Source organism: Epinephelus lanceolatus, chromosome 2 (assembly GCF_041903045.1).
Source record: "Epinephelus lanceolatus isolate andai-2023 chromosome 2, ASM4190304v1, whole genome shotgun sequence".
NCBI lineage: Eukaryota > Metazoa > Chordata > Actinopteri > Perciformes > Serranidae > Epinephelus > Epinephelus lanceolatus.
The window spans coordinates 50,597,501-50,618,056 of NC_135735.1; the positions used below are offsets into that span (position 1 = coordinate 50,597,501).

A 20,556-nucleotide genomic window follows, 5' to 3' on the forward strand; every position below is an offset into this window, starting at 1 on the left:
TTTTACGTTTCTATAAACAACAAATATGTAACATTTGCATGCTATTGTGTAAGATTGTGTTGAAACATCACATTTCTTTATGTTTCAACAGTGTCTGGGTTCACATGTGGTTATGTTTAGATACTGAGATTTATTGTTTGTTGCCCTCGAATGCTGCTCTGCAGTGGTCTGCAGCTTGGCAGCCATCTTGCCTGGGTGTCACAACACCTCACAATGTCAAATGCAGCTGTTATTTCACTTTAGAAACATTGATATGGTATGTATGAAATGTACAAATCTAATGTATCCATGTTTTACAGAGATGTACAATGTCAACATTTTCTTCTGTTGACTGGGCTGTCTATAGCTGCCATTTTACAACAATCAACAATCATAAAACAGAGAAGAGACAAATGTAGTCACGGAAGATGGACTTATTTGTAATGCAGCCACAGCACAGGTCTGGTTTTGAGTAAAGGGTTTGGTCATGTTCAAAGACTGCCTGTCTAATTTGCATACTCACATGCCAAACTAAAAGTTGTCTTCTACTCTAATCAATAATGTAGCGTAATTATTAGGGCTGTATCTGACTCGGAATTATGTCAGTTGGATCACATTTGGCTGTTCAATACGAAAACTTGATAAGTCCTTTTTTTTTATATAAAGTTTTAAGGTTTGAATGGGGCTCAGCGGGATGTTCAGTGGGACAGCTGCATTCACGCAATATAGCAAACAAGCTAACTGCAGACTTGCAAAATCTGCCTGGCCACACCCAATTGGCGAAGCGCAAGTGCGCTGCACCTCTGCCTTGCCCGGTCTGCGAAACTAGAGGCCAATTAATGAGCAATCCATTTACAAAACAGATGATAAGCAGCCTGAGATGTCTTCAGAAAAATAACTGCAATTTCAACAATATATCTCAGTTTTTCCACATTTCGTCAGTCTATTTTTCACTATTAGTCTACATGTGCATTACAATTTACAGATCACAGTGGATCTAAAAATGCACAAAACATAAGTGCAAAAACATTCTGAAAACATTAACAATTAATGAACATGGTATTTACAAAACAGATAATGAACAGCCTGAGATTCCTTAAGAAAAAATGTGCAATTTTAACTGTGTCTCCGTTTTTCTACATCCAGTCAGTCCACTACTCACAGTCATTTCATGTGCACTTTTACATACATTTGTGCACCCTTCACCACACCAAACTAAAGTGGAAGCTGTTGAAGAAGTAGGTTGAGTTATCTCCTGCCTTACAGATCAAAAGGTAGTACCTTATTAATAGATTCTTTGAACTAAAGCTGCAAATTGACAACATTTTGCACAGTGTTAAATATCTTTAAATATGACAACAATAAGTTTTCACTGTATTTTGGTCAGGCTGGAAAAGCCTCTGAAGCAGCATTTTACATGAAGCAGGCTACTCACTGTTGAACTCGCTCCTGAGATCTGGCATCTCTTAGTCTTCACAAGTGCATCAATATATGTTGTCAAATCGTGAGCTGTTACCACTTTCAGAATGTAAGTCAAGTGCTTGTGTGTGAGCCTGGAATGCAGTTTTGTTTTATTGATGCTCATCACAGAGAAAAGTTGTTCACACAGGTAAGTGATCCCAAACATGCACAAAACCTTTGCAGCCAGGGCTATCTGTTCTTCAAATCTGAATCACACTGCAAGTCAAGTACCTCAAGTTGGATGTCCATGGGCAGATCAGAAAACTGCTGCTGAAACTCCTGTAGCAGTCCTGCAATCTTGATGAGCAGGGTCAACATTTGACAGCTAAACCCCCCCACAAAGCCAGCTTCAACTGAAAATCACATATGCTGTCATAATACAGTATGACAACTTTGTTAAGGCACTGGTTTGCCTTTTCGCTCCATTGTCCAATTTCCTCTCGTAAATCAAAGAAATGCATCAGCACGGCTCCTCGGCTTAACCATCATACTTCGCTGTGGTACGGCAGGCCATGGGTAATGTGTTTATCAGGAAGAAGGCTGTCAAACTGACAATGGTTCAGACCTCTGGCTTGATGGAAATTAACAGATCGGACAACCACTTCCATGACTTGCAAAACAATGCTTCCTAGTGCAAAATACAGTAAAAAGTCCATAAACTGTGCCCTCCATTTGCAGCCTGTACTTGCTCTCTGAATTTTGTCACAACACCTGCTTTTTTACTTATCATTGATGGCGCACCATCCATAGCCAGGCTGACAGCGCGGGGCCAGTCCATCCAGACCCTGTCCAGTGCTACAACAAAAGAGTTAAAAATGTAATTCGCTGTTGTGGTGTCATCGACACTAGCTCAAAGAACTCCTCGGTGACAGTCAAGCTCTCATCAACACCACAAATGAATATGGCCAGTTGAGCAACATCAGTAACTTCCATGCTCTCGTCAACTGCAACAGAGAATGCAACAAATGACATAACTTTGTCCTTAATTTGACTGTCCAAATCTCCCAAATCTGTCCAAAGATCTGAAATCCTTTATGCCACTGGTTTTCTTGTCGGACTGATTTTGGCAAAAGCCTGGTGTTTGTTGGGGCATACGATTTCTGCCGCCTTCAGCATGCATGTCTTCACAAACTCTCCCTCAGATTACGGCTTTGATGCCGATGCTATGTCATTAGCAATAAGTTAGCTAGCTTTTACAGCTGCATCACTGATCTCTCCGTGACAACTAAAAACAGACTGCTGTTTCCTCAAAACCTGCCAGCAGTTCATTTATCTTCTCTTTTCTCAGTTATCCTCGCAAGTTCTTGTATTTTTTGCTATGATTAGTCTGATAGTGTCATTGAATATTATATTCCTTTAGCACTGAAAGGTGCTACTAACACACCAAGCACACTGGCTTCCCATTTTCCTCTGTGAATATATTCGGACTGGTCCATTTTTCTTGGAAAATCTGACACACTCTGTCCACAAGACATTTTCCACCGGAGGCTCCTGCATGTAATGTCAACACTTGACTGTGTTGTCATGTGACTCACAGATCCACAACAGGTATCCAGTTTAGGGCTTAGTACTTCTATTAGGAAAGTTCGACCCCTAGTGGACAAATAAGGAATAGCAGTGCATTTTATTGAAAAAAGAAGGAATTCATGACCTCTATAATTTTCACACACGAGCCGGTTCTGGCCTGCGGGCTGTACATTTGACACCCCTGATTAAGCTGTATTCCATCAAGTATACTAAGCAAAACCTTGTATATGCAACATGTGGATTCTGCCTCAGGTGTGGTTTGCAAACCACACTAATTGCCACTAATTCCTTTACACTGAAAGTGACTTAAACCAGCAACAAACTATATAACTGATAGGAATGCAAAAGAAATGCTGTGAATCCAAGTTACTAAAGTTGCTGTTACTGCTGAGCCACCTTATAAGTTTACAAGTGGTGAGTGTTCTGTGGTCAAATCACATTTTGCTGGAGGATTCCTTTAATGGTCCATTCTGGGGCTATTAAGTCAATCAATCAATCAATCAATCAACTTTATTTATAAGCTCAATATCACAAATAACAATTTGCCTCACAGGGCTTTACAGCATACAACATCCCTCTGTCCTTAGGACCCTCACAGCGGATAAGGAAAAACTCCCCAAAAAACCCCTTTAACGGGGGAAAAAATGGTAGAAACCTCAGGAAGAGCAACTGAGGAGGGATCCCTCTTCCAGGACGGACAGACATGCAATAGATATCATACAGAACAGATCATTATGATAAATTAACAGTGTTCCATATGACAAAAATCTTGAACGTTATATAACATGCTGCTCTCCACAGAGGTGTACTGTACAAGTGTGTGCAGTAGGTGCATGTTTGAGTCCCGGAGCAGCACAGGACATTGTAGCAACTTGTTGAGAAAATATGCACTCAGAGTCTGTTATAAAATCACTTTTTCACCACAGCAGACCGTGAACCACACACACACACACACACACACGCATGCACACACACACACACACACACACACACACACACACACACACACACACACACACTCTAACTAAACACAAGTAAGCACACTCTTCTGCTCTGTAATATTTAACATTTATCTACTGTTGGTATGCTGCTTTAATTCAGGGTTCTTTACCTGTCTATGTGTGCGCCCGCACACGCTGGACACGTATCTATCCTCATTACTGTCTTCTTTGGTCCTTGTTTGCCTAGTGTGTCCCCAGAAGACTTATTCTCCTCTATGACCTCACCATGACACACACAGTAATCCTCATGTTTCTGAGAGAAAGAAATTAGTTTGCAGTGCAAAGACAACTCAAAGTGCAGGACATGTTCTGTGTGTGTGTGTGTGTGTGTGTGTGTGTGTGTGTGTGTGTGTGTATTATACACTCCAAGTCCTGTAATTGGCCTGTGTTTTCACGGAGTTCAGGTTCCTTTCCCCCCACAACACACAAACACAAAACCTTTCAGGAATCCACAGCCAGCTGAAATAACCCTTTGGAGGTGTGGCTGGATATCTGTGTGAATACATTTTTGTGTGTGTGTGTCAGGGGGAGGGGGGGAGTTGCAGCTTGTGCACATGCATGCACATGTGTGAGCATACAGTACATACTTGTGAGTTCTCTGTGTTCATCACAGAAAGTGTCCAGGGGGTGAGTCTATAGGGAGAAAGTGCAGCTGAAACCAATGTTTTACAAGAAAGGAATTTCCCAGGAAATGAAACATAGTAGAAAGAACATGAAAATAAGGAAAGTGACATTCGTGGCACCTTTTCTCTGTGGTGCTGCTGGTTATGAAAAAAAGCAAAACACAAATTAAAAGAATGAAATGTATAAAACCAGCTGCACATTTGGTTCCTGATGTGGGTCCAGTAAATAAGATTATTGCTAGAGGAGACTTAAATTTAGATTTCACAATATAAATGTTGTATTCTGGGGGGCGCTGTAACTTAGAGGTTAAGATACTGACCATGAGCTCCAACGAATGAATCGAATATAATTACATTTATCTTTCATTCTTAGTTTAAGAACCTCAAAGCTTTAAAGGTCGAGTGTGTTAGATTAGGGGGATTTAGTGGCATCTTGTGGTGAAGATTGTAGATTGTAACCAGCTGACACTTCTCCCGGTTAGAATTCCTTTAGTGTTTATTGTTTATTTAGTGTTCAGATTTTGTACTAGGAGACAAATTATCCACAGATGTCTCTTCCTCTCCAGAACAAATGGACCAAGTGATCAAAACAGATAAAAACACTGAGTAAAGCAGTTTCGTAGATAAAAATTCTGCATTTCTCTAATGGTGTTTGGCATGTTTGACTTGTTTAACAAGTGCTAATCTGTGCTCACCTATTTTTTCTGATAGTTTAAGATCCAGATGCTCAAGAGGTTTTCACCATGAGCTGAATCATCTGCAGAGATCTCTATTCCTCTCCAAAACAAATGGACCTGGTGATTAAAACCGGTAGAAACAGTAAATAAAACAGTTACACTTTGCCAATCAGTGTTTCTCCGATGCTGCTTTGCATATCGCAGGTGGCCCACTTGCCCAGCACCTGCAAATGTGTGTTCACCTATTTTCTCCGGTAACTTAATGTATGCTCAGCTTATTTCCATGAGGTGTAGGAGGTTTTTACTGTGAGCCGAATTTTCTCATATTCTCCAAAACAAACAACCCAGTGATTTGAACTGGTAAAAACATTGAATAAAGCAGTTTCACATTACAAATCAATGTTTCTCCGACACTGTTTTTTGTGTCAGAGACAAGCTGCTAGTCTAGCATCTGCTAATCTGGGCTTGCCTTTTTTTCTCTGATATTTAAAGATCCAGACATTCAGGAGGTTTTTACCTGGAGCTGAATTATCCGCAGAGGTCTCTCCCTCTCCAAAACAAACTAACCAGGTGATTAAACACTGAATAAAACAGTTTCACATTTCTTTGGTGCTGTTTGGCATGTTGGAGCTGAGCCACTAGTTTAGCACCTGCTTATCTATGTTCACCTTTTTTCTAAGATAACTTAAGATCCAAATGTTCAGGAGGTTTTTACCGAAAGCTGAATTATCTGCAGAGGTCGCTTCCTCTTCAAAACAAACTGATCTAGTGATAATAAAGGCTGACGCGAAAACATGAATGTCCCTATCTAGAGCCAGTGTTTTTCTGTTCTGGGCTAGGACAAGCTCCCTATGTAGATATAAATTCCAAGGTAAAGAAAACACAATGATTCTTATTTTCAAGTGTTTTTACACTAAAGAAAACATAATAATAATAATGTGTGCATCAATTCAGTCCATATTTTTGTGGATCACTTTCATCTGCACATTTGCTCTGCTCCACTTTGAACTTGATTTTGTGCTCTTGTTTTCTTTCTTGGTAAAGAGTGACATGCTATCTTATTCAATCTGCAGCTTTTCCAGAGTCATTGAAGTATAACTTGTATTATCATACTGATCTGGTCCACAGTAATATGGACTGTGTATCTGTTCTGCTGGTTTAACTTTGGAATGCAACACTAAAAGCCACTAAATGTTTTCCATGGACTGATAGAGATGAACCAAAATGATACTGTGATGAAAAGTAATGTGCTGTGGTGTTCTCCATGTCAGTGGTGTATCAGGGCATGAACATGACCGTCTGTTACCCCAGTGTGGGACAAGATGGCATCCAGAAAGAAGGCAATGCTGTGGCCATAATTGGAGCTGCCATCATGTACTGCTGTGTCCTCTTTGCATGGTGACTAGACTCTTTCTCTTTCAACACAATGTTCATGTAAATGAGTACTGTACTGAATAAAATGTCATTATAGCATAACAGTGCACTTTAAAAATATATTACAGAAACATCACTTTCATGAATTGGTGCAATGACAAAAATACTTGTACTTTTACATGTCTGAAAGGAGGAATTATTTGTGTTTTCTAATCTCATTTTCCCCTCAGTAATGAAGCTTCCTACCTGGCAGAGGTGTTTGGTCCGTTTTGGATGATCAAAGTTTACCGTTACGAGTTCCAGAAAGCCACCTGCTGCTTCTGCTGCCCTGAGGAAGAGGAAGGTCTGTACTAATGCAGTTGACATCACACTTCAATATGCCTTGTATTGTGTTTTTACATCAATAAACCACACATTCTCTAATATTAAGATAGAAGGAAGATAAGCAGGAGGTCCAGGATCAGCAAAGCTCTGCATTCAGCTGGTAGTTGGTTACACAAAGCATAAGGAAATTTTAAGTCTGTTTTAATTTCCATTTTATTTTCCGGTACCTTGCCTGCTTCGCAAAGAGTGGTGCTGAATCTAATCTGTCTGCAGTTCAAACAAACAAGAGCAGAAGGAACACAGACATCAAAAAATTCATAAAGGTTTACTCTTTAACTGGACAAAGACATGTACCTATTGACTGTGATGTAACTTTCTGTAGGTGCCTAAAGGCCACTGTTTGCAGTGATTAGGTCCAAAAAAAAAAAAAATAAAAATAAACACTCGGACAACATTTGCAGCTGGCAAAACTGCTAGCTGGCAAAGATGCATGTAAACAATTCATGATTTTAAATATATACACATTAAGGATATGTACACTGTATTTTAGTAAGAAACACTTAAAGTAAATTCCACATTTGCTTGTTTAAACTGGCAGAGGAGGAGGAGGAGAGCAGGCTGTCCCATCAACAGAAGATCGGTGGTTTGATTCTTGGCTCCTCCGCTCTGCATGTCAGAGTATTCATGAATGTCACATGTAGTGTAAAGCAATTTGAGTGGTTGGAAGTCCATTTACCAAGGCTACCTTTAATAACACAACATTTTATCTAATTTTTTAAAATAACCAAGATGCATTACAAAAACGGAAATTAGTTGCTGCACATGGTTAGAAAAAAATAAAGGCTTTTGGTCACAGAGATTTCTTTGAGCCAGCATCTAGTGGACATCAGATAGTTTGAGTTTGGGAGTAGCACATTCTTTTTCATAAATGTGATGTGTACTGTATATTCCAAAAAATATTATAAAAGAAACTGACACCTACAAACATAATGTGTAATAAAAGACGGATGGACATTTAAATGTACTTTAAATATTGTGTTTTTAAAGTCAGCATCAGAACTGGTGTGTATGGACAGATAAAATTGTAGGTTTGTGACTTAAGTGAAAGTCCACATTTGGCTTTGATCATTGCAGTGTGTGTGTGTAGTGTTCTCATGCAGGGTGTATGGAAACTTTGACTAAACACCAAGGTAAATCAGTGCCAATAAAGACAGAGTCTGAAATAAGTTTGACCATTTACTGTTACTGTTCTTCAGTGACAACTGTTGAAAACTGCAAATAAAAACAATACAAAAGTATTAAGTATCCTTTTTTTTAACTTAACATTGCATTGTACATAAATGTAAATAAACATGTTTTTAACTAACTTCTCAATTTTAATTTTTTGCAAATAGCATCTGATATATACTTTTTAACATTTCTAAAATCATAAAAATCAACTTACACCATTGCCTCTATGATATGTATCAGAGGACTGCAATGGATTGCTCTAGGAGCATGAAGCACGTTTCTCATTGGCGGGACTAGGTAAACAGGAAGTAACTGAACAGGAAATGACCTAACAGGATGTGGTGTCATTATGTTTCAAAAAATAAAACACCAATATAGATTTAACAACTCAATTAAACAGCCAAGTAATAATCCGCTCCTTACTTATAACCAGAAACTAAATTAAATTGTGAACAAATGAACTGGAAAATGAAAATGACAAGGTAACACAGTGTGCAGATTGACCAAACTGAACCACTATAAAATCAGTGCTGTTTGAATTTGAAAGCAGGCCTCAGCTTTGTTTATAAATTTGTCCTTTTCAGGTGAGGATGAGTTTGTGATGGATGACGAGAACAAAGGCTGTCAGAAGGTCATTCACAACGAGACGCAGAGAGTGGCCTACAGCTACTTCTTCTTCCATTTTGTCTTTTTCTTGGCCTCGCTTTATGTCATGATGACCCTCACTAACTGGTTCAGGTTAGTTAACGACACAGTGCTTGTTCTTATTGAGATTCTTATGATTTCTAAAGGACTTTATAAAATTCTTACGGAGGAGAGGGGATCAGAAGAGGTGGAGGATTATGTATTTTTTATATTTTTGCAAGTAGATCATTTTGTCATTTGCATTTTAGCAGTTTCTCTGGGGATAAATAAAATTTGACCTTATTTTATTACTGTGAGCCCCGCTGTCTCAGAAGTTGCTCTCTGTTGTCCTCAGAGCCTAGCAACAGGGCTCTTTTTCTTTTGTCATGTAGAGTTTCCACAGTTATGGTACTTAAGATAAGAGATAAGGTAAGATACACCTTTATTGATCCCATAATTGAGAAATTCCAGTGTTACAGCAGTCAAGGAGAAAGAGTCAGATTAAAGATTTCAAAATTAAACTTAAAAAACTTAAATAACTAGGCATGCAAATAAGTACAAAAATACAAGAATCGGCAATAAATAACAATAACAATAATAATAATATAATAATAATAATAATTAAAGCTGCAAGTAGCGATGAACGGGCCCTCGCACCTTCACGCAACTCACTGACGTGTCAATTCATTTCTGTCAAAGTTAGGAGGAGTGACTTTGCATATCCTTGATACAGTGCTGGAATGACATATTTCACATTTTGTATCACTTCGTCTTTCCACTAGAGGGAGTTGGAGAGCGCAGTAATGATACATCATGTTTTTGTACATCAAATATACACCACAGCATTTAACTTTCAGATAAATCAAAAGATAAGTGTTTGAGACCTACTTCCTGTCACCACTAGGTAGCACTATGAGTATCAGGAAATATGATCATATAAATGTGTTCAGGGTGGGACAAATATGAATCATGTCAAGTTTGGTGGACAACGGACCATTTACTCCAAATTTATAGCAATTTCCTGTTTCATGGCGAGACATCAAAAGTAAACCCTCTGCAGCGCGCGTAGACACTAATGATATGTCACGTTTGTGTACATCAAATATAGACCACAGCACTGAAATTTCAGGTGAATCCAAAGATAAGTGTCTGATAAGAAGTACTTCCTTTCGACACTAGGTGTCACAATGATTATCAGAAAATATGGTAATGAGAATGTGTTCAGGGCGGGACTAATATGAATCATGTGAAGTTTGGTGGAGAATGGACCATTTATGCCAAGGCTACAGCAATTTCGTTTTTCATGGCGAGACCTCAAGATTCAACGCTCGGCAGCGGGCACGCCATTCAATATTGGTCAAATCCTGTGATAACTTTTGGTCACAACATAGTCACACTTACATACACCAAGTTTGGAGCCAATCTGATTAAATCTGTAGGACAAGTTCGTTAATTTACAAGCCCTGGAAATGGGCAAAAAGGCACAAAAGTGGCACAAGTAACTTCAAAATGGTGGACTTCCTGTTGTGTTTGGAGCATGGCTCCAAGAGACTTTTTTGTACGTAATAGAGTGTTACAGGTGCCTAACAAGTTTCATACATGCAGGTCAAACCAGCTTTGGGGGCTGCTTAATTGAAATATTCTAGGGGGCGCTGTTGAGCCATCTTGGTGCATCATAGCACAAAAATCACATCAGACAACAGGACTTGCAACCTATGATGTGTATGCCAGGTTTGGTGAGTTTTCAAGCATCCCTTGTCCCTTCAAAACAACATTGTGTTTGATGGTGAACAAGGCGGCGCCACAGTGACACCGTTTGATGAAAACTCAAAAGCTTCATTTTTAAGCATCATCAAGGTCTAAGGACTTAGACCAGCAAGTTTGAGGTGGGTCTGATTAACCTGCTAGAAGCGGGACATCAAAGAATGTATAAAGTAACTTTCTGTTGCCATTAGGTGGCGCTATGGCGGTGATTCAAAATTCCTCTGTAGATGTGTTCAGGGCTGGACTGTCATCATATGTGTGAAGTTTTGGCAAGATATTCCCACGTGGAGTCAAGTTACAGCAACGTTTATCATCACGGCGAAACATCAAAGTTCGCCGCCAGACCATGGCCACGCTCTTCGACGAAAACTCACAGTTTCCACAATAAAGTGTCATCAACGTCTTATGACTTTTTTCACCAAGTTTGAGATGGATGTGGTCAATTCTGTAGGAGATGTACATTAAAGTCTAAAACATGACATTTCCTGTTGCCAGTAGGGGGCGCTATGTTTATCTCTAATTATTGAGATGTAGATGTGTTCAGGACGGGACTGGCATCAATCCTGTGAAGTTTGGGCAAGATTGGACCATGTATGCTGGAGTTATAAACTACTTCCTGTTTAGTGGCGAGACCCCTAATGTTGACGCCATCCCACGGTCACACGCATTGACGAAAACTCAAGCTTTTGATAACTTTTCATCTTTAAGGTCTTGGGGTGAGACAGACCAAGGTTTGAAGTCAATCGGATGAAATCTCTAGGACTAGTTCGTTCATTTATGACCCCTGGAAATGGCCAAAAATGCATCAAAATCGCACAGTAAATTAAAAATGGCCGACTTCCTGTTGGGTTTACAGCATGCCTCCAAGAGGCTTTTTTGTAGGTCCTGGGGTGTTACATAAGCCTGCCAAGTTTCATACACGTAGGTTAAACTGGCTTCAGGGGCTGTTTCCTCAAAGTTTTGTAGGGGGCGCTACTGAGCCATTTTTTGGAACCCACGCACGACACCCTTAAAATATCAACTTTTTCACCAGATCTGAGATGTGTGCAAAGTTTCATGAGTTTTCGGGTATGTTAAGCCTCCCAAAAAGGCAATTCATTTGGAGGAAGAATAATAATAATAATTAAAGCTGCAAGCAGCGTTGGGCGGGACCTCGCACTCACGCCCGTTTTGGCCTCCAGCTTATGTCGCCATTGTCAGTTATTTAGAAATATCAAACACATTGCCACAAACATCAAAAAATCCTTACAGAGCTGAACGTTTTGATGTTTGAATGCTTTCTGTAGCTGTAGGTATGTAGAAGCAATGTCACAATATGCAAATTAGATGAGCGAATTTACTCCCATCAGATTCCTCTTCCTTAATTTTGAGGATGAGATGAGAAAAACAGCACAAAACAAAAGAAATGTACTGTGTAAATATGTTCAAAATGTTCTTTTACTGAGATTTATGAAATCCAATATGGCCGCCGCCTAATGACACCACAATATGCAAATTTGATGAGTTAATTTACTCCCATCACAAACTTTGGGTCATGATGAATAGTTTTCTCATTTACAGTATGCCTTTATCTCTCACCACTTTCAAGCCACAGTCTTTTGAAATGTTGAAATGAAAATGGAATATTTTCCTCAAATACCTCTGGCAACTAAAGGGTTAAAATGGAGATTGTGCCCCTGTCATGTCTGCATGTAAGATGTGAGTTTGTGTGTGACAGCGGTTGCCATGGTAATGAAGTAGGTGCACCTGGCAGAAGAGCAGAGACAGACAGACAGAACACAGAGAAGAGACCTGTTTTAGTGGAGATTTAACTCCTCGAAGAAATTGTTCCCATTCCCAAATTGTTGGTCCAATCATCAAAATAATGTGATGGTGAGAGAGATAAAGTTATACAGAAGATCTGTTTAGCAGCAGTTGAGCTGGCATGTGTGCGTCTTTAAAGCCGATAAAATAAATGGTGTAGGAGGAGATGTGTTTTTTTTAAGAGCACGTTTGAGGGTAAATCTTACTTTGAAAGGACAAGTAGCTCACTTCCTGTTGGAATTAGATCATGGGTGTCAATGCGTGATTTGTAAGTCAAACACACCAGTTTTGGTTTGATCTTGATACGACATTCCGACGGGCTGCAGTGGCCAGTTTAGTGCACCTATGTGGCGCTAGAGAGCCCATTTTGGCACTTTAGGGGTTAATAATGTGTATTTGCTGTTTGAAATGAAGATTCTGCTGCTGTAATCTGTCCTTTAAAGATTGTGAGACACACAGACCAGAGAGCCCTGTGGCTGTGTCTGTGTGTGCAGCCGTTGTCATGGCGATTAATGACTTGCCTGCACCTGAGGCAGACACAGACACCTCAGGAGAGCAGATCACCAAAGGCTGTTTATAATGGGTTTTAACTCCTCGAACAAATGCTTCGTATACCCAAACCGTTGGTCCAAGCAAGAAAATAAAGTGATTTTGAGAGACAGCCACGTCTCGTGAACACACGTGTCGCGTTTTATATTTCTCGAGTCAAAAATGTGGTCAGGGGAGCGAGTTTAAAATGTGTTGCACCCCAGCTGTTTCCAGAAATTTCTCCTCTGAGTTTACATGGGAGTGAATGAGAAAAAAATCAGCGCTCCCTTCGCTTTGGAGCCACTCAGCAAAAATGTGTACGTGTGAGAGATTCCATGTCAACATATCTGTGAGCAGGACAAATTTTCCTACGTTTTGTGGTATAAATTGTGTCTGTACAGTGAAAATTGTGGCCATGGCAGCGAGTTAAAGACAAAAGTTTTAGACGATTTTTAGAGCCCTCTCCACTCTAGCTCACAGCATTCCGTGCAATACACACCCATTGTAAACTGAGAATTTCTCCACTTTTGCTCATGGTACTTTGAGAGGCACAGATCAAAAATGGTAAAAGATATGAAAAAGATGAAAACATGAGTGAATAGATGAGACCTGTGGCAACATTTGAGAGTTGGAATGGAGTCTGTAGCACAAAGTATGGAGACGCTGTAAATGCTAGAAAAAGCCCTAAGATTGGGGTCTTTCTCCCCCCTGCTGCCATTCATTTCCTATGGGACAGCTTTCAAAGATCGCCAGGACGTTTTTCTGACATCTCACCTTATGGAGGCCATAAAATCCAAACTAAGCGAGTAATGGAAAAGTTACGAATAACTTTTGATTAGAACGAGTTGATCTGTCATCTGTGCAAGTTTGAAGCCGACTGGATAAGCAGTGTATGAGAAGAAGATTTTTTAGGAAAGGCAGTTTTAAGGCAAAATCTTACTTTGAAAGGGCAAATAGCTCACTTCCTGTTGGATTTAGTTCAGGGGTGTCAACGCGCGATTTTTAGGTCTTCATGAGACGAACACGCCACTTTTAGTTTTATATTTCTACGACGTTCCTACAGGCCGTGGTGGCTATTTTTGTGTGCCTAGGTGGCGCTAGAGAGCCCATTTTGGCACTTTAGGGGTTAATGTCATGATTTTCTAAAATTTTTCACCGGTTCTGATGTGCGTGCCAATTTTGGTGAGTTTTTGAGCATGTTTAGGGGGTCAAATTCCAGTTCAAAGAGGCGGCGGAAGAAAGAAAAGAAAGAAAGAAAGAAAGAAAGAAAGAAAGAATAATAAACACACCAAAAACAATAGTGTGCTCGCCTTCGGCGAGGACTGGTCTGTGAGAATAAATGCAGCAAAAAGTATAGGGGGGGGTCCTCGCCTTTGGCGAGGACTGGTCTGTGAGTAGTCCACTGCTTTTGGGCTTGGTCCCTAATAAACGCACGCAGCAAAAACAAGAGGGTCCTCGCCTTTGGCGAGGACTGCTCTGTGAGCAGTCCTCTGCCTCTAGGCTCGGTCCCTAACTAGAGAAGCAATTTCTGAAGAAATTGCGGGTGTGAATGCTGCGAGCTGAAGCCACGCTGCAATGCTGCCTTGAATACAATGAAGTTTGAATGATTTGAATGTTTGAAAGTTTGTTGAAAAGCTGACACCACACTGAATAGCTGCCTTTAATAAAATAAAGTTTGAATGATTAGAATATTTGAATGTTTTAATGAGATTTATGAAATCCAATATGGCCGCCGCCTAGTGATTCCACAATATGCAAATTAGATGAGTTAATTTACTCCCATCAGATTCCTCTTCCTTTATTTTGAGGATGAGACGACAAAAACAGCACAAAACAAAAGAAATGTACTGTGTAAACATGTTCAAAATGCTGTTTTACTGAGATTTATGAAATCCAATATGGCCGCCGCCTAGTGACGCCACGATATGCAAATTAGATGAGTTAATTTACTCCCATCACAAACTTTGGGTTATGATGAATAGTTTTCTCATTTACAGTATGCCTTTATCTCTCACCACTTTCATGCGAAAGCCTTTTGAAATGTTGAAATGAATATTTTCCTGAAATAACTCTGGCAACTAAAGGGTTAAAATGGAGATTGTGCCCCTGTCATGTCTGCATGTAAGATGTAGACACACACACACATCATGTTTCTGTGAGTTTGTGTGGCACAGCGGTTGCCATGGTAATAAACTAGGTGCACCTGGCAGAAGAGCAGAGAGAGACAGACAGAACACAGAGAAGAGAGCTCTTTTAGAGGAGATTTAACTCCTCGAACAAATTCTTCGCATACCCAAACCGTTGGTCCCATCATGAAAATAAAGTGATGGTGAGAGCCAGCCACGTCTCGTGAACGCACGTGTCGCGTTTTATATTTCTCGAGTCAAAAATGTGGTCAGGGGAGCGAGTTTAAAATGTGTTGCACCCCAGCTGTTTCCAGAAATTTCTCCTCTGAGTTTACATGGGAGTGAATGAGAAAAAAATCAGCGCTCCCTTCGCTTTGGAGCCACTCAGCAAAAATGTGTACGTGTGAGAGATTCCATGTCAACATATCTGTGAGCTGGACAAATTTTCCTACGTTTTGTGGTATAAATTGTGTCTGTACAGTGAAAATTGTGGCCATGGCAGCGAGTTAAATACAAAAGTTTTAGACGATTTTTAGAGCCCTCTCCACTCTAGCTCACAGCATTCCGTGCAATACACACCCATTGTAAACTGAGAATTTCTCCACTTTTGCTCATGGTACTTTGAGAGGCACAGATCAAAAACGGTAAAAGATATGGAAAAGATGAAAACATGAGTGAATAGATGAGACCTGTGGCAACATTTGAGAGTTGGAATGGAGTCTGTAGCACAAAGTATGGAGATGCTGTAAATGCTAGAAAAAGCCCTAAGATTGGTGTCTTTCTTCCCCCTGCTGCCATTCATTTCCTATGGGACAGCTTTCGAAGATCGTCAGGACGTTTTTCTGACATCTCACCTTATGGAGGCCATAAAATCCAAACTAAGCGAGTAATGGAAAAGTTACGAATAACTTTTGATTAGAACGAGTTGATCTGTCATCTGTGCAAGTTTGAAGCCGATTGGATAAGCGCTGTATGAGAAGAAGATTTTTTATGAAAGTCAGTTTTAAGGCAAAATCTTACTTTGAAAGGGCAAATAGCTCACTTCCTGTTGGATTTAGGTCAGGAGTGTCAGCGCATGATTTTTAGGCCTTCATGAGACGAACACGCCACTTTTGGTTTCATGTTTCTATGACGTTCCTACAGGCCGTGGCGGCCATTTTTGTGTGCCTAGGTGGCGCTAGAGAGCCCATTTTGGCATTTTAGGGGTTAATGTCATGATTTTCTAAAATTTTTCACCGGTTCTGATGTGCGTGCCAATTTTGGTGAGTTTTTGAGCATGTTTAGGGGGTCAAATTCCAGTTCAAAGAGGCGGCGGAAGAAAGAAAGAAAGAAAGAAATAATAATAAACACACCAAAAACAATAGGGTCCTCGCCTTTGGCGAGAACTGCTCTGTGAGCAGTCCTCTGCCTTAGGGCTCGGTCCCTAATAAAGAATAAACGGAGCAAAAACAATAGGGTCCTCGCCTTCGGTGAGGACTAGTCTGTAGGAATAAACGCAGCAAAAACTATAGGGAGGGTCCTCACCTTTGGCGAGGACTGCTTTGTGAGTAGTCCACTGCTGTTGGGCCCGGTCACTAATAAATGCACGCAGCAAAAACAAGAGGGTCCTTGAGCAGTCCTCTGCCTCTAGGCTCGGTCCCTAATAAACGGAGCAAAAACAATAGGGTCCTCGCCTTTGGCGAGTACTGCTCTGTGAGCAGTCCTCTGCCTGTAGGCTCGGTCCCTAATAATAAACGCACCAAAAACAACAGGGTCCTCGCCTTTGGCGAGGACTGCTCTGTGAGCAGTCCTCTGCCTGTAGGCTCGGTCCCTAATAATAAAGAATAAACGGAGCAAAAACAATAGTGTCCTCGCCTTCGGTGAGGACTGGTCTGTAGGAATAAACGCAGCAAAAACTATAGGGAGGGTCCTCGCCTTTGGCGAGGACTGCTTTGTGAGTAGTCCACTGCTGTTGGGCCCGGTCACTAATAAACGCACGCAGCAAAAACAAGAGGGTCCTCGCCTTCGGTGAGGACTGCTCTGTGAGCAGTCCTCTGCCTTAGGGCTCGGTCCCTAATAATAAACGCACCAAAAACAACAGGGTCCTCGCCTTTGGCGAGGACTGCTCTGTGAGCAGTCCTCTGCCTGTAGGCTCGGTCCCTAATAATAAAGAATAAACGGAGCAAAAACAATAGTGTCCTCGCCTTCGGCGAGGACTGGTCTGTAGGAATAAACGCAGCAAAAACTATAGGGAGGGTCCTCGCCTTTGGCGAGGACTGCTTTGTGAGTAGTCCACTGCTGTTGGGCCCGGTCACTAATGAACGCACGCAACAAAAACAAGAGGGTCCTCGCCTTTGGCGAGGACTGCTCTGTGAGCAGTCCTCTGCCTTAGGGCTCGGTCCCTAATAATAATAAACACACCAAAAACAATAGTGTCTGGTCTGTGAGAATAAACGCAGCAAAAAGTATAGGGGGGGTCCTCGCCTTTGGCGAGGACTGGTCTGTGAGTAGTCCACTGCTTTTGGGCTTGGTCCCTAATAAACGCACGCAGCAAAAACAAGAGGGTCCTCGCCTATGGCGAGGACTGCTCTGTGAGCAGTCCTCTGCCTCGGTCCCTAATTAAAGCTGCAAGCAGCAATGAACGGGCCTTCGCACCTTCACGCAACTCGGGGGGGCTGGCAGGACGTCTTCTGACGTATCAATTAATTTCTGTCAAAGTTAGACATCGCATGCAGGAGTGACTTGGCATATCCCTGATACAGTGCTGGAATGACATATTTCACATTTTGTATCACTTCGTCTTTCCACTAGAGGGAGTTGGAGAGCGCAGTAATTATACATCATGTTTTTGTACATCAAATATACACCACAGCATTTAACTTTCAGATAAATCAAAAGATAAGTGTTTGAGACCTACTTCCTGTCACCACTAGGTGGGTCTATGAGTATCAGGAAATATGGCCATATAAATGTTTTCAGGGCAGAACTGATATGAATCATCTGAAGTTTGATGGAGATCAGAACATTTACAGCAACAATATAGCAATTTCCTGTTTCATGGCAAGACCTCAAAATTAAACCCTCTGCAGCACGTATAGACACTAATGATATGTCATGTTTGTGTACATCAAATACACACCACAGCATTGAAATTTCAGGTTAATCCAAAGATAAGTGTCTGATAAGAAGTACTTCCTTTCGACACTAGGTGGCGCTATGTTTATCAGGCAATATGGTAATGAGAATGTGTTCAGGGCAGGACTAATATGAATCATGTGAAGTTTGGTGGAGACAGGACCATTTATGCCAAAGCTACAGCAATTTCGTTTTTCATGGCGAGACCTCAAGATTCAACGCTCAGCAGCGGCCGCGCCGTTCCACATTGGGCAAATCCTGTGATAACTTTTGGTCACAACCTAATCACTCTTACATACACCCAGTTTGAAGCCAATCTGATTAAATCTGTAGGACAAGTTTGTTCATTTACAAGCCCTGGAAATGGGCAAAAAGGCACAAAAGTGGCACAAGTAAATTCAAAATGGCGGACTTCCTGTTGGGTTTGGAGCATGGCTCCAATAGGCTTTTTTGTACGTGATAGAGTGTTACAGGTGCCCACCAAGTTTCATACATGCAGGTCAAACCAGCTTTGGGGGCTGCTTAATTGAAATATTCTAGGGGGCGCTGTTGAGCCATCTTGGTGCATCAAAGCACAAAAATCACATCAGACAACAGGACTTGTGACCTGTGATGTGTATGCCACGTTTGGTGAGTTTTCAAGCATCCCTTGTCCCTTCAAAACAACATCGTGTTTGATGGCGAACAAGGCGGCGCCACGGTGACAGCGTTTGATGAAAACTCAAAAGCTTTATTTTTAAGCGTCATCAAGGTCTAAGGACTTAGACCAGCAAGTTTGAGGTGGGTCTGATTAACCTGCTAGAAGCGGGACATCAAAGAATGTATAAAGTAGCTTTCTGTTGCCAGAAGGTGGCGCTATGGCGGTGATTCAAAATTCCTCTGTAGATGTGTTCAGGGCTGGACTGTCATCATATGTGTGAAGTTTTTGCAAGATATTCCCACATGGACTCAAGTTACAGTAAAGTTTATCATCACGGCGAAACATCAAAGTTCGCCACCAGACCATGGCCATGCCCTTTGACGAAAACTCACAGTTTCCACAATAAAGCGTCATCAATGTCTTATGACTTTTTTCACCAAGTTTGAGATGGATGTGGTCAATTTTGTAGGAGATGTACATTAAAGTCTAAAACATGACATTTCCTGTTGCCAGTAGGGGGCGCTATGTTTATCTCTAATTATTGAGATGTAGATGTGTTCAGGACGGGACTGGCATCAATCCTGTGAAGTTTGGACCATGTATGCTGGAGTTATAAACTACTTCCTGTTTAGTGGCGAGACCCCTAACTTTGACGCCATCCCACGGTCACACGCATTGACGAAAACTCAAGCTTTTGATAACTTTTCATCTTCAAGGTCTTGGGGTGAGACAGACCAAGGTTTGAAGTCGATCGGATGAAATCTCTAGGACTAGTTCGTTCGTTTATGACCCCTGGAAATCACCAAAAATGCATCAAAATTGCACAGTAAATTCAAAATGGCCGACTTCCTGTTGGGTTTACAGTATGCCTCCAAGAGGCTTTTTTGTAGGTCCTGGAGTGTTACATAAGCCTACCAAGTTTCATACACGTAGGTTAAACTGGCTTCAGGGGCTGTTTCCTCAAACTTTTGTAGGGAGCGCTACTAAGCCATTTTTTGGAACCCACACACGAGACCCTTAAAATATCAAATTTTTCACCAGTTCTGAGATGTGTGCAAAGTTTCATGAGTTTTCAGGTATGTTAAGCCTCCCAAAAAGGCAATTCATTTGGAGGAATAATAATAATAATAATAATAATAATAATAATAATAATAATAATAATAATAATCATAAAAAATTCTTGCATTTCAATAGGGTCCTTGCACCGCTAGGTGCTCGGGCCCTAATAATAAAAAATCCTTGCATTTCAATAGGGTCCTCGCACCACTAGGTGCTTGGGCCCTAATAATAATAACAATAATAAAAAATCCTTGCATTTCAATAGGGTCCTCGCACCGCTAGGTGCTCGGGCCCTAATTAAAGCTGCAAGCAGCTGTGATCGGGCCCTCGCTCCCCCATTTAACTGCGGGGGCCTGAGGCACATGGGGGCTGTGACGAAGGAGGGAAGGGAGAAAAAACCTGGCAGGAGCGAAAAAACGCAATGTTTCGTTTATCCACCAGGTGGTGCTACAAGCGTAAACAGATGTGGGCAGGTGCGTTCAGGGGTGGACCGTCATCACGCATGTGAAGTTTCGAGCAAATCTGACAATGTCAATGTATAATAGGGCATTTCCTGTTTCCACAAGGGGACGGCATGAGCGTAACCAGATGTGGGCAGGTGCGTTCAGGGGTGGACCATCATCACACGTGAAGTTTCGAGCAAATTGGACAATGTCAATGTATAATAGGGCATTTCCTGTTTCCACAAGGGGGCGGCATGAG

The 20,556-nt window shown here is 41.2% G+C and overlaps 1 protein-coding gene across 3 annotated transcripts in view; it reads left to right on the plus strand.

Moving 5' to 3' along the window:
- Positions 1-20,556, plus strand: part of serinc4 (serine incorporator 4) — a 100,296-nt gene that overhangs the window by 68,981 nt on the left and 10,759 nt on the right. For all 3 annotated transcript variants that reach the window (XR_013488191.1, XM_078162412.1, XM_078162411.1), the window contains exons 8-10: positions 6,540-6,666; positions 6,873-6,985; positions 8,781-8,934. Coding sequence is in view for 2 of the 3 variants with exons in the window: in XM_078162412.1 (XP_078018538.1) it covers positions 6,540-6,666; positions 6,873-6,985; positions 8,781-8,934 (394 nt within the window). In the remaining variant the exon portion in view is untranslated. The remainder of the gene's footprint in view (positions 1-6,539; positions 6,667-6,872; positions 6,986-8,780; positions 8,935-20,556) is intronic.